The 13,657-nt window shown below is 52.6% G+C and overlaps 1 protein-coding gene and 2 long non-coding RNA genes across 3 annotated transcripts in view; all 3 read left to right on the plus strand.

Moving 5' to 3' along the window:
• The first annotated feature begins 2,043 nt into the window (after positions 1–2,043).
• On the plus strand, positions 2,044–6,701 carry LOC135291703 (uncharacterized). The gene is made up of 5 exons (XR_010354450.1): positions 2,044–2,236; positions 4,821–4,892; positions 5,094–5,165; positions 5,253–5,354; positions 6,559–6,701. It is a non-coding gene; the product is annotated as an uncharacterized LOC135291703 (long non-coding RNA).
• A 775-nt stretch (positions 6,702–7,476) lies between these two features.
• LOC135291704 (uncharacterized) lies at positions 7,477–8,087 on the plus strand. Its single transcript, XR_010354451.1, has 3 exons — positions 7,477–7,534; positions 7,854–7,925; positions 8,014–8,087. It is a non-coding gene; the product is annotated as an uncharacterized LOC135291704 (long non-coding RNA).
• Positions 8,088–8,141: 54 nt separating this feature from the next.
• LOC135291699 (uncharacterized) overlaps positions 8,142–13,657 on the plus strand; it is a 74,430-nt gene continuing 68,914 nt past the window's right edge. Inside the window, exons 1-14 of the mRNA XM_064405949.1 lie at positions 8,142–8,274; positions 8,741–8,848; positions 9,847–9,903; positions 10,105–10,176; positions 10,264–10,365; positions 10,526–10,633; positions 11,285–11,356; positions 11,445–11,516; positions 11,604–11,705; positions 12,150–12,263; positions 12,583–12,654; positions 12,743–12,814; positions 12,902–13,003; positions 13,462–13,569. Coding sequence (XP_064262019.1) covers positions 8,743–8,848; positions 9,847–9,903; positions 10,105–10,176; positions 10,264–10,365; positions 10,526–10,633; positions 11,285–11,356; positions 11,445–11,516; positions 11,604–11,705; positions 12,150–12,263; positions 12,583–12,654; positions 12,743–12,814; positions 12,902–13,003; positions 13,462–13,569 — 1,159 coding nt within the window. The 5' untranslated portion in view covers positions 8,142–8,274; positions 8,741–8,742. The remainder of the gene's footprint in view (positions 8,275–8,740; positions 8,849–9,846; positions 9,904–10,104; positions 10,177–10,263; positions 10,366–10,525; positions 10,634–11,284; positions 11,357–11,444; positions 11,517–11,603; positions 11,706–12,149; positions 12,264–12,582; positions 12,655–12,742; positions 12,815–12,901; positions 13,004–13,461; positions 13,570–13,657) is intronic.

Here is a 13,657-nt window from a genome sequence, read left to right on the forward strand (position 1 = left end):
GTGCATTTCCCTCATGCTTCCCCTGGGACTCAGCAGCTGGGGGCTTTGGCTGCACATCTGGACACGCCGTGCCCGGCACAGCAGGAAGGGATCCATGGCAGCCTCGCTGCCCCGCTGCTGCTTTCACGCCCTGCAGGGCTGTTTCCCAGCCTGGCCTGGCTGCAGCTTCTGCCCAGCCTCTGCAGGAAGGCATTTGGCATCTGCCACCAGGGAGCCCAAACTGCACCATGGGCTATGCCCACCCTGAGATCCCCTGCAATTTCCCAGTCTCCAGGCAGATCACGAGAGGTGGTGGTTTGGAGAAGGGAGGGGCCTGTCCAATCCCAAAAGCTCATCTGATTTCCTCATCCTTGTCCATGACTTTCACCAGTGTTAGCTTCTGAAGACGACACCTCCCCATGGGGAACTGTCCCATCTGATCCATCTGTCCCTTTTCTTTCTCCAGCGATGACCCAAAAGCTGGCAGAGAAGGTGGCTGTTCCAGGATGAAGCAGCGGCTAAGTGGCAGCCTCTTCTGCAGGAGAACAGGCAGTTCCAGGCACTGGCACAGCAGGTGATTGCTCCAGTGTCTCTTGAGAGGGCCTGAGCCTGTCCCCTGGGGCTGGGGGAGCTGTCACGGGGCAGGGAGGGCCAGGGCTGGCAGTGGCTGCTCAGGGATGGCTTTGGCCCGTGTCCCTGGCAGCAGCCACTGCCCAAGCAGCTGCGCTGCCCCCGGGCTCTCCTCCCGGCCTGCTGGGCTTTGTTGGCTGGCACAGCCTGTGCCAAGGGCCGGCAAGGTGCCTGCAGGCCCCAGCTCTGGGGGAAACAGAGAACGTCCTGCCCGTATTCACCGTGCTGCCAGCTCAGCAGTGCAGCACAGCACGGGCTCACACTCCCCATCGCTCCCACAGATGCAGCCGGCACCACAACACGTGTTCCCAATGCCCAGAAGGGCCTCGGAAGGTGTTGCTATTTTTGGAACCCTCTGTTTGCATGGGATAAGGGCAAGTTTGGCTATCTGTTTCTGCCAGGAAATTATTTGAAGAGCTCATCCAAGCCTTTACTCAGAGCTTCTCCATTGCAGTTCATGTTGTAATAAATAGGTGTGATTCCTGCTGATAAAATTGTAAAGTAATTAATATTGATATAATAATTAATATTTGGAAACAGTAGAACAGTTAGAAGGTGTAATGCCAAGGAAGAAAGGGAGAGGAGGGGCTCCCCCCCTTCTCCTGCAGATGTTCAGAAGAGGAAGAAGAAAGAGATAAGTATTACTGAATTTAGTTGGAAGAGAGGAAAGTTTGGTTGGACATCCAGGAAAATGTTAATTATAGGAGATTTATTGCTTTGATGCTAGAACATAGTATTGGCTTGTATGATATTAGCTTTGACTTACATTATACCAGCTTGTTGCGCATGTGTAATCCAAAAGGTGAATCAAAGGACATCGAGGAAGAGGAGAGGCCTTCATCAGAGATGACCCCAAAGAACAGTGCAACCACCTAAAAAACGGTGGAGCATGCGTGGTAAAACTGATAATGAAGGTGGAGATACAAGTGTGACAAATTGAAAATGGGAGGAGATGGTGATGATGTACACGGTAAAAAGGAGAATTTTAGGCTTGGCAATTTGTATGTGAGGGGACAGGGGTCAAGCCCTGCCCTCCATACCCCCCGTGTACCCAGCACGGTTATTTTTCCTTATGCGCTATTATAAGAACCAAATTATCCCTTATCATAACCAAATTATATTGTCAATATTTTGAGTGGATTCAATTTCATATACTTTTCAGCTACTTCATTAAAATTGCTGCAACATTTAATTTGCTTGGTTTTCTTTCATGATACAGTAATTGGAGAAATATAACAAAATTTTTGACTGTAATTCAGTCCTAGCAGTCAGTTTTATACCCCTCCCCTTATTTTCTATTGTTATAGCATATTTTATTACCAATGGGTTGCTCCTTTCCCCCCTGTGATGTTGGTTTTGCCCCACTTGTCCATCTCTCCAAAGACCTGCCCTTTTGTTCACTGTTCCTCCTCTCATTGCATGTCAGTCCCTCTCCAAGCCTGCCCCTTGCTCTAGAAACTTCCCTATCAATTTTGTATCCTTCGGAATCCCATTGGTTTGTTTAAGTTCTTCCCCTCCCCTGTAATCCCCAATTGGTTTAAACTTTGTATTCCCCGCCTGGTGTTCCACCCTCAGTTTCTCCCAATTGGCTAAAGATTGGATCCTGCCCTGGGACCCTGCCAAGTTTGTAAGTTGATGTATGCCTTTAATGCAGTGTTGGTCTGGCCCTGATGGTCTGTAGAGTAATCACCTTTGGAAAACATAGAGCAGACCTCACCCCGTTCCTTGTCCCTACCCTCAGGGCAGTCCTACCTCCAAGGCAGTCCACCTGTGCTGTAGAGCAGCTGTGCCCTGCAGCCACAGCCCAGATTCGACAGTTTTCTGGGGGCGGCCCAGTCCCACTGTGGGTGTGGGCAGCTAGTGGGGCTGAAGAAATGGGGCAGCACAGCACTTCCCAAATCAGCTCTTCTGTTGCAGTAGAGAGATGCAGCTGTGACCAGATTGTCCTGGTGGTAGCACCAGCAAAGCCCACCCAGCACCAGCACTGCCTGAGCTCCATGCGCAGGAGCAGCCGTGGATGGCCACGGTGTGGGCAGGCAGGAGCCAGGCAGGGGCTGCTGTGTCCAGCGGCGGGGCCCCGAGGGGATGGGGGAGCCCATGCTGAGTGTCCCTGGGCTGAGGGCACATTTCCTTCCGGGGGAACATCTGGGCCTGGACCTGAAGAGGCACAAAGGGATATTTTGGGGTCCCTGATGAGGGTCCCAGGAGTCCCGCATGTTTTAAATAATTAGCTTTTTTTGATTAATAAGGAGAATTTATTTCATAATTAAAATACAGTCTTAGAATGTCTAGAAGCAAATATCAGATTGGCCCTGAAGCAGGCTGACAGCGTCAGGTGAGACAGGTGGGGCATTTCTCTCCCCTGTGCATCACGAAGGGACAGCTTTCACAAAGTTTTTTTGTACATTTCCAAGCTCCAAGGGTTGTTGGGGGCAGGCGTTTTTCTGCTTTCTTATGGTCGATCTTATCCTTTTTGCATTTTCATGTAGTTTTTCCTTTCTTGCTGCAGCTCTTGCTGAGAGTTTCCCCAAAACTGGTCAATAATTCACATTGTTAGAAGAAAATCTCCTGGAATATGCATTCTAGGAGGCACACATTTATCTTATAGATGATGCAAATCGAATGCACATTGCTGAGATTTGGTCAGACAAATAATCTTCTGGAATCAGCATTTCCGGGGATGAATATTCAGGCTAGGATTTTGGTGCATATTGATTGCCCGGAACCCTCTTTTGGTATGCTAGGATTTTCATTAGGCGAGATTACTGTAGTCTCAGCATGAATTTGTGCATACAATCTATCAGAATCCCTCCCTTTCTCTATTAATTTATTAAATTTGTACTTTTAGGATACACTTTGACAAAGCTTACTTATTTTCTAATTTTATGTTTAGTATTTATAAAACTTAACAACTACACTTTCATACTACAAGTCAGGGTATAAAATTAACAGCTCTTTTCATAAGGTAGATTATTCTAAATCTTTAATTTCTTTTCTTTGGATTGTCAATTATATTTTTTTAAATCAATGCATGTGCTTATTGTAATTTAGATATATTTTGACTCCATAGTCGTTTAAGGCTGGTAATATTTGTAAAATAAGTTTTTCATGTTTTCTTATGTTGCCTGCTAAAATGTGTCTTTATAACTGTCTCATGTTCTTGTTTTCTAATTCTTGAGCAATTTGCTTTATTCTACTCTCAGGATTTATTTCTTCTCTAGCTCTTCCAGAACAAAAAGTTTTAATATATTGCTTACAAATTTTGCCATTTTCTTCTTTTTGCTATATTTCACATTTTCTTTATTCCAGTGTCTTTTACTACTCATAGTGCACATTCTGAATTTGTTAAAATTATAGCGTACTACACTAACTTGGGAGTGTGCATATGGCTCATTCTTTTTGGGCTTGGATGACTAATACAGTGACAATAATCCTCTGCAGTTTTAACACTCTAGCTCTCTCAAAGCCCCTTTGGGTTGCAGCCAAAGGGCCAAGATGTGTATCTTCTTGGTAGCAGAGCTTACACCTTGGGATCTAGTCACTGATGTCATTCGTCTCATTCTCAGTATTTACTTCATAAGATTTATAAGAGCCTTTAAAATTGTTTTTCAGGATTTAGGATAGCATCTGCTTATTTCTAATTGTTATAGTTTTATTTCTTTGACATTTTATCTCTAAAGTTGTAATTAGTCTGTACATTTCTCTTTCTTTCAGCTATACTTGGCTGTTTTCCTTTATTTTAATTTGATCCTTATTAAATATCTAACGGCTTTTGTTATATCCTATCTGATTTAATGTTACTTTTAGTGTTTCTTGGAACTTAAATCTGGTTTGTATCTTATATACTTAATTTTTTTCCGATTTTTCACGAATCATATTATTGTTCTAATATATTCTTTACAGTGTTTCATTAGATTTTACTTCTATTTCTTTTGTCTGTTATAACAAAAGCACTAAAATATTTTATTTTTTGAAATAAATTTGCATATCACACCTGAAATATTCAGTTCACTTAAAACAACCTCATGAATAATACACTTTAAAATAAAATATTTTACTTCTCCTAACAATGGGTTTTACAGCTTACAAGCTTAGGTATTAACATGCATCAGTCTATTTTACTTCAAGGAGTAGTGATGACTGTTTAGTGAGGTTTGGCTGGTGTTTCTGTTGGTGGATTTACAGGTCTTCTGTCCTGCCTTTCTTTGCAGCTGAACCTGCTGGTGAAGGTGGTGCAGCTTCCCAAGCCACATCCAGGACTGAGGCTCTGGGAGATGCTGAGGGTAGGTCAAGGCCTTTCCCCTGGGAGAGCTGCCAGCTCAGAGGCCAAAGCTGGGCGAGGGGGGCATCGCTGCAGGTGCCAGCACAGAACCATGCACGTGTGTGCCCTCGCCCTGCACGATCCCCTCACCGCTCCTGCGGCTCAGAGGTGCCCGTGCAGATCAGCAGAGATGGCAGAAGCTTCTGTGGCTGTTGAGTTACAGGTGTGTCTGCAGGGAGGACTTCTCCAGCTCCTTTGCTGATTCCTACACAGAAGCCTGGCAACCATCGCAGAGGTGAGTAGTGTGTCCCTGCTGACCCCACAGGCTGAGCCCTGCTTTTGTGGGATCTGTTCCTGGGAAATGGAATTCTATTGCTCTAAGGTCCTCCGAGGGGGAAGGACCAAGCTACAGGACACCAGAAACCCCATGATCCATCCGAAAACATGAGGCAAATGCTGAAGGAAATGCAGCAGGCAGGAGAAGGTGGGTGCATTTCCCTCATGCTTCCCCTGGGTCTCAGCAGCCGGGGGCTTTGGCTGCACATCTGGACACACCGTGCCCGGCACAGCGGGAAGGGATCCATGGCAGCCTCGCTGCCCCGCTGCTGCTGCTTTGACGCCCTGCAGGGCTGTTTCCCAGCCTGGCCTGGCTGCAGCTTGTGCCCAGCCCCTGCAGGAAGGCATTTGGCATCAGCTGACGGGCCGCCTAATTGCACCACAGGCCTGAGATCCCCTGCAATTTTCCAGTCGCCGGGTAGAACAGAAAGGGCACCAGTTTGGAGAAGGGAGGGCCCTGGCCTTCCCAAAATGTTTATAGGGATTTCCTGATTCTTAGCCATGTCTTTGACAAGCATTCCCTCCTGAAGGCGCCACCTCCCCAGTGGGGAACAGCCCCACCTGATCCAGCTGTCCCTCTTCCTTTCGCCAAAAGTGGATGGAGAGGCTGGGCATAAGGCGGCGTTTCCCAGAGGAAGCAGGTGCTCCATGCCAGCCTCTGCTGCAGGAAGGGAGGTGATGCCAGGCACAGGCCCAGGGGGTAATTGCTGTGCCTGTGGGCCTGAGCCCTACTAAGGCTTGAGCTGCTCTCTCTGCTGCCTGGCAGTGCAGGGACAGCCTGGACAAGTCAGGCACAGCCCAGGGGAATTATCCCGAGCAGGCTCAGGGCACTCGGGTACTGAGCAGTCCTGCTGGGGTCCCTCCATGGGAGACATGTCCTGAAACCTGGCAGTGACTGCACGGGGTGCCCACGGTGGGAAAAGGACAGAGAGGGAGATCAAGGCTCCAGTGTGTCCTGAGAGGGCCTGGCTGTTTGCCCTTGGGATCTGGGAGCTGTCCCATCAGAAGGAGGACGGGAGGGACAGAGGGAGGGATGGATACCTGTGTCACTGCCTGCTGCAGTTTTCCCCGGGGCTTTAGAGAGGATTTCCTCTGTGTCTGAGGGAGAGAACCCGGGGGCCCTGCGCTGCTCCAGCCACCCCTCCCAGGGATGTTGCTGAGAGCAGGGAAAGAGTGTGGAGAGTGGCCAGGAGCCAGCCCAGAGCTCCCCAGGCCCCTGTGCACCTTTGGCCATGTCTATTCTCATCTGGCTCCCACGGCCTTACCCGATCCCCTGGCAGTGCCCAGTTCCTTGTGGCAGAAGGGGATCCCAGCACACTCTGGAAAGTGTTCTCATCTGTGCTCCGTTCTAGATGAGGTTGCTGGGAAGGCTTCTCCATCAGCTTGGATGAATAAAGTTTTGAAGCCCTTGGAGCCTCCTGCAGGAATGTTCTCAGTGTGCCACCAAGGAAGAACTGTAGACAAGCGGGCAGGCACCAGGTGACAGAAGCTTCTGTGGCTGTTGTGTTACAGATGTGTCTACAGGGAGGACTTCTCCAGCTTCTCCAGCTCCTACCTTGGATGCTATACGGAAGCCCAGCTCCCATCACAGTGGTGAGTAGTGTGTCCCTGCTGACCTCAAAGGCTGAGCCTTACTTTTGTAGGATCAATTCCTGGGAAATGGAAATATTTTTCTCTAAGGTACTCCAACATGGAAAGTCCAAGGTACAACAAATAAGATATCCATGGAACCATCCTAACGGATTAGGCAAGAGCTGAAGGAACCCCTGCAGACAAGAGAAGGTGGGTGCATTTCCCTCATGCTTCCCCTGGGAGTCAGCAGCCGGGGGCTTTGGCTGCACATCTGGACACGCCATGCCCGGCACAGCGGGAAGGGATCCATGGCAGACTCGCTGCCCCGCTGCTGCCTTCACATCCTGCAGGGCTGTTTCCCAGCCTGGCCTGGCTGCAGTTTCTGCCCAGCCTCTGCCAGAAGTTATTTGGCATCAGCTGACAGGCAGCCCAAACTGTAACACACCCTGAGATCCCCCACTATATCCATCCCTGCAGATTAGGAAAAGGGTGGCTGTTTAGAGGTGGAAGTGCTCTCATCATGCCACTGTAATCTGGCCATTTTCCTCCTCCATAAATTTCACAAATATTACCTCTTATGCCACCGCCCAAGTGGGAAACAGCCCCATCTGATGCAGCTGTCTCCCTTCCTTTGTCAAGAGATGGACATAGTGCTTCAGTGGAAGGTGGCATTTCTTGAAGGAAGCACTCCATCTTCGGTGCCAGCCCCTGCTGCAGGAAGGAAGGCAAAGCCAGACACGGGCACAGGCACAGCAGGTAATTGCTGTGCCGGGCTCAGGCCTGGCCGGGGCTGTGTGGCAGCAGCTCTTCCCCCAGGGCCTGCCCTTGCCCGGCCCGGCAGCAGCCAAAGCTGGAGGCGCCTCGGCTTCCAGGCCTCTGGAGCTGGTTCAGAGCCCCGGGGAAACGGGACTGGTGAGGCAACGTCCCTCCTGCTGCAGCTGCTGCGGAGCTGGCCCTGAGTGCCCAGAGGCCCAAGGCACAGGAGCAGCCCCGAGCGGGAGCCCTGCCGCCAGCCCAGGGCCAGAGCCAGCCCTGGCACACAATGGAAACAGTTCTCATCTTGGTTTGCTTCCAGACTGGGATGCTGGGAAGGATTCTCCATTAGCCTGGCGCTCTGAAGTTGTGAAGCCCTCCGAGCATTCTGCAGGTATATTCTCACTGTCCCAACAAGGCGTAATGTTTGACTGACTGGTCAGGACCAGGTGACAGAAGCTTCTGTGGCTGTTGTGTTACAGGCGTGTCTGCAGGGACGACCTCACCAACTCCTACCTTGGATGCTGCACAGAAGGCCAGCTCCCATGGCAGGGGTGAGTAGTGTGTCCCTGCTGACCCCTCAGGCTGAGCCCTGCTTTTTTGGGATCCATTCCTGGGAAATGGAACTACTTTCTCTTAACGTCCTCTGACAGGAGAGACCAAAGACATGGCAGGCAAGAAATTCCAGGACCCAATAGAAATTACGTGGCAAATGCTGAAGGAATGTCTGCAGAGATGAAAACGTGGGTGTATTGGTGCATTTCCCTCGTGCTTCCCCTGGGACTCAGCAGCCGGGGTCTTTGGCTGCACATCTGGACACGCAGTGCCTGGCACAGCAGGAAGGGATCCATGGCAGCCTCTCTGCCCCGCTGCTGCTTTCACGCCCTGCAGGGCTGTTTCCCAGCCTGGCCTGGCTGCAGCTTCTGCCCAGCCTCTGCAGGAAGGCATTTGGCATCAGCTGACAGGCAGCCCCAATTGCACCACAGTCCATGCCCACCCTCAGATCCCCTGCAAATTCCTTCTGTCCAGGCAGATCAGATGTTGGGGCGGTTTGGGGAAGGAAGCAGCCTTGGGTTGTCCCAAAATCCTGGGTCTTTTTTGATCCTTATTCATTCCTTTCACAAGTGATGCCTCCTGAAATTGTCCCCTTCCCCATTCCCAGTCAGGAATGTTTCCATCCGATCCAGCTGTCTCTTTTGCATTCTCCAGAAATGAAAGGAGAGCCTGTGCAGATGGAAGCATTTCCTGGAGGAAGCAGTAGTTCCATGCCAGCCTCAGCTCCAGGAAGGGAGGCCAGGCCAGGCACAGGCACAGGAGGTAATTGCTGTGCCTCTGGGTCTGAGCCCAGCAGCCCAGCTGCCCTCTCTGCTGCTTGGCAGTGCAGGCACAGCCTGGACTAGAGCGGCACAGCCCAGGGGAATTATCGCGAGCAGGCTCAGGGCACTCGGGTCCTGAGCAGTCCTGCTGGGGTCCCTCCATGGGAGACATGTCCTGAAACGTGGGAGCGACTGCACGGGGTGCCCACAGTGGGGAAAGGACAGAGGGGGAGAGCAAGGCTCCAGTGTGTCCTGAGAGGGCCTGGCTGTTTGCCCTTGGGATCTGGGGGAGGTGTCCCATCAGAAGGAGGGCAGGAGGGGAGAAGGAAGGGAGGGAGGCATTACTGTGTCACTGCCTGCTGCAGTTTGCCCCCGTGCTTTAGGGAGGATTTCCTCTGTGTCTGAGGGAGAGAGTCCCAGGGCCCTGTGCAGCTTTGGCCATATCAATTCGCATCTGGCTCCCACAGCCTTACCCGACCCCCTGGCAGTGCCCAGTTTCCTGTGGCAGAAGGGGATCCCAGAATGCCACTGATATCGTTCTGTTCTCTGCTCCCTTCTAGACTGGAATCATGACTTTGATTTTTTGGAAGCCCTGCTGGAAAATGGCTTGAAATTCTTGGAGGATGCTGGAGGCTATTCCTCCGTGTGCCTTTCTTGACAGAATAATCAGGATCAATGCGACAAGAGCTCACTCATAAGCCATTTCCCTTAACATTATTTAAGGGCTGAAGGATTCTGAAAATCTTGCCCTGCTCCCTTCTGGAGCCCTGAGGGATCCCACAGGATCGCTGTCATTGGGAGGAAGGAGCATTTAGCTTTCAGTCTTCCTCCCCTGTGTGCAATGCCAGTGTGTCCTTCCGTGTGCTCTGTGCAGCCACAGAGAAGAGCAGAGAGGGAAGGGGCCATGCCCAGGGCTGTGCCCCGGGGCTGAGCCTTGTGGGCAGCCTGAGGATCTCCTGCAGTGCCACAGGAGCTCTTCTGTCCTGCCTTTCTTTGCAGCTGAACCTGCCGGTGAAGGTCCCACATCCAGGACTGAGGCTCTGGGAGATGCTGAGGGTAGGTCAAGGCCTTTCCCCTGGGAGAGCTGCCAGCTCAGAGCCCAAAGCTGGGCCAGGGAGGCATCGCTGCAGGTGCCAGCACAGAACCATGCACGTGTGTGCCCTCGCCCTGCACGATCCCCTCACCGCTGCTGCGGCTCAGTGGTGCCCGTGCAGATCAGCAGAGATGGCAGAAGCTTCTGTGGCTGTTGAGTTACAGGTGTGTATGCAGGGAGGAGATTCATACATACTTTGGTGGTTATTGCCAACAAGACCAGCCCCCATGGCAGGGGTGAGTAGTGTGTCCCTGCTGACCCCACACGTTGAGCCCTGCTTTTGTGGGATCCATTCCTGGGAATTGGAAATATTTTTCTCTAAGTTCATCCGAAGAGGAAGATGCCAGACACAACAGAGAAGATATGCCTGGAACCATCCAAACAGACGAGGCAAGTGCTGAAGAAAATGCGGCAGGGAGGACAAGGTGGGTGCATTTGCCTCATGCTTCCCCTGGGACTCAGTAGCCGGGGGCTTTGGCTGCACATCTGAACGCATGGTTCCCGGCACAGTGGGATGGGATCCATGGCCCATTCCCAGTGAGGTATGTTTCCATCTGATCCAGCTGTCTCTTTTTCATTCTCCAGAAATGAAAGGAGAGCCTGTGCAGATGGAAGCATTTGCTGGAGGAAGCTGTGGTTCTGTGCCAGCCTCTGCTGCAGGAAGGGAGGCGATGCCACGCACAGGCACAGGAGGTAATTGCTGTGCCTCTGGGCCTGAGCCCTGCTGAGGCTTGAGCTGCCCTCTCTGCTGCTTGGCAGTGCAGGCACAGCCTGGACTAGAGCGGCACAGCCCAGGGGAATTATCCCGAGCAGGCTCAGGGCACTCGGGTACAGAGCAGTCCTGCTGGGGTCCCTCCATGGGAGACATGTCCTGAAACCTGGCAGTGACTGCACGGGGTGCCCACGGTGGGGAAAGGACAGAGGGGGAGAGCAAGGCTCCAGTGTATCCTGAGAGTGCCTGGCTGTTTGCCCTTGGGATCTGAGAGCTGTCCCAGCAGAAGGAGGGCAAGAGGGACAGAGGGAGGGAGGGATAGCTGTGTCACTGCCTGCTGCAGTTTTCCCCGGGGTTTTAGAGAGGATTTCCTCTGTGTCTGAGGGAGAGAACCCCGGGGCCCTGCGCTGCTCCAGCCACCCTCCCAGGGATGTTGCTGAGGGCAGGGAAAGAGTGTGGAAAGTGACCAGGAGCCAGCCCAGAGCTCCCCAGGCCCCTGTGCACCTTTGGCCATGTCTGTTCACATCTGGCTCCTACAGCCTTACCCGACCCCCTTGCTGTGCCCAGTTCCCTGTGGCAGAAGGGGATCCCAACACACCCTGGAAAATGTTCTCATCTGTGCTCCATTCCAGATGAGGGTGCTGGGAAGGCTTCTCCATCAGCTTGGATGAATAAAGTTTTGAAGCCCTTGGAGCCTCCTGCAGGTATGTTCTCAGTGTGCCACCAAGGAAGAATTGTAGACAAGCGGGCAGGCACCAGGTGACAGAAGCTTCTGTGGCTGTTGTGTTACAGATGTGTCTACAGGGAGGACTTCTCCAGCTCCTACCTTGGATGTTGCACTCAAGCCCATCTCCCATCACAGGGGTGAGTAGTGTGTCCCTGCTGACCCCACAGACTGAGCCTTGCTTTTGTAGGATCCATTCGTGGGAAATGGAAATATTTTTCTCTAAGGTACTCCAACAGGGAAAGTCCAAGGTACAACAGATAAGATATCCATGGAACCATCCAAACAGATGAGGCAAGAGCTGAAGGAACCCCTGCAGACAAGTGAAGGTGGGTGCATTTCCCTCATGCTTCCCCTGGGAGTCAGCAGCCGGGGGCTTTGGCTGCACATCTGGACACGCCGTGCCCGGCACAGTGGGAAGGGATCCATGGCAGCCTCGCTGCCCCGCTGCTGCTTTCACGCCCTGCAGGGCTGTTTCCCAACCTGGCCTGGCTGCAGCTTCTGCCCAGCCTCTGCAGGATGGAATTTGGCATTAGCTGATAGGGTGCCCCAACTGTACTGTGGGCCTGAGATCACCTGCCATTTCCCAGTCTCTGAGAAGATCAGGAGGTGCAGCTGTTTGCACAAGGGAGTGCACTGGCCCAGCCCCAATTACCTGGGCTTTTTCCTGATCTTTACCTGTGACTTAGACAAGCATTGCCTCATGAAGGTGCCACCTCCCCAGTGGGGAGTGTTTCCATTTGATCCAGTTGTCCCTTTTTCCCTTTTTCAAGTGATGGACCAAAAGGCTGTGCAGAAGGAGGAGCACCCAGGGAGAAGCAGTGGATCACTGGCAGCCCTAGCTGCAGGAAGGAAGGCGATGGCAGACACGGGCACAGGCACAGCAGGTAATTGCTGTGCCGGGCTCAGCCCTGGCCGGGGCTGTGTGACAGCAGCTCTTCCCCCAGGGCCTGCCCTTGCCCGGACCGGCAGCAGCCAAAGCTGGAGGCGCCTCGGCTTCCAGGCCTCTGGAGCTGGTTCAGAGCCCCGGGGAAACGGGACTGGTGCAGCAACGTCCCTGGCGCTGCAGCTGCTGCAGAGCTGGCCCTGAGTGCCCAGAGGCCCAAGGCACAGGAGCAGCCCCGAGCGGGAGCCCTGCCGTCAGCCCAGGGCCAGAGACAGCCCTGGCACACAATGGAAACAGTTCTCATCTTGGTTTGCTTCCAGACTGGGATGCTGGGAAGGATTCTCCATTAGCCTGGCGCTCTGAAGTTGTGAAGCCCTCTGAGCATTCTGCAGGTATGTTCTCACTGTCCCACCAAGGCGTAATGTTTGACTGACTGGTAAGAACCAGGTGACAGAAGCTTCTGTGGCTGTTGTGTTACAGGCGTGTCTGCAGGGACGACCTCACCAACTCCTACCTTGGATGCTGCACAAAAGGCCAGCTCCCATGGCAGGGGTGAGTAGTGTGTCCCTGCTGACCCCTCAGGCTGAGCCCTGCTTTTGTGGGGTCCATTCCTGGGAAATGGAACTACTTTCTCTTAAGGTCCTCTGACAGGAGAGACCAAAGACATGGCAGGCAGGAAATTCCAGGACCCATTAGAAATCATGTGGCAAATGCTGAAGGAATGTCTGCAGAGAAGACAAGGTGGGTGCATTTCCCTCATGCTGCTCCTGGGACTCAGCAGCCAGGAGCTTTGGCTGCACATCTGGACACGCCGTGCCCGGCACAGCAGGAAGGGATCCATGGCAGCCTCGCTGCCCCGCTGTTGCTTTCACGCCCTGCAGGGCTGTTTCCCAGCCTGGCCTGGCTGCAGCTTCTGCCCAGCCTCTGCAGGAAGGCATTTGGCATCAGCTGGCAGACAGCCCCAATTGCACCACAGGCCATGCCCACCCTCAGATGCCCTGCAATTTCCTGGTGCCCAGGCAGATCAGATGTTGGGGCTGTTTGGGGAAGGAAGCAGCCTTGGGTTGTCCCAAAATCCTGGGTGTTTTCTGATCCTTATGCATTCCTTTCACAAGTGATGCCTCCTGAAATTGTCCCCTTCCCCATTCCCAGTCAGGAATGTTTTCATCTGATCCAGCTGTCTCTTTTCCATTCTCCAGAAATGAAAGGAGAGCCTGCGGAGAAAGAAGCATTTCCCGGAGGAAGCAGTGGTTGCATGCCAGCCTCAGCTCCAGGAAGGGAGGCCATGCCAGGCACAGGCACAGGAGGTAATTGCTGTGCCTCTGGGCCTGAGCCCTGCTGAGGCTTGAGCTGCCCTCTCTGCTGTTTGGCAGTGCGGGCACAGCCTGGACTAGA

The sequence above is a fragment of the Passer domesticus genome, unplaced genomic scaffold, assembly GCF_036417665.1.
Source record: "Passer domesticus isolate bPasDom1 unplaced genomic scaffold, bPasDom1.hap1 HAP1_SCAFFOLD_104, whole genome shotgun sequence".
Lineage (NCBI taxonomy): Eukaryota > Metazoa > Chordata > Aves > Passeriformes > Passeridae > Passer > Passer domesticus.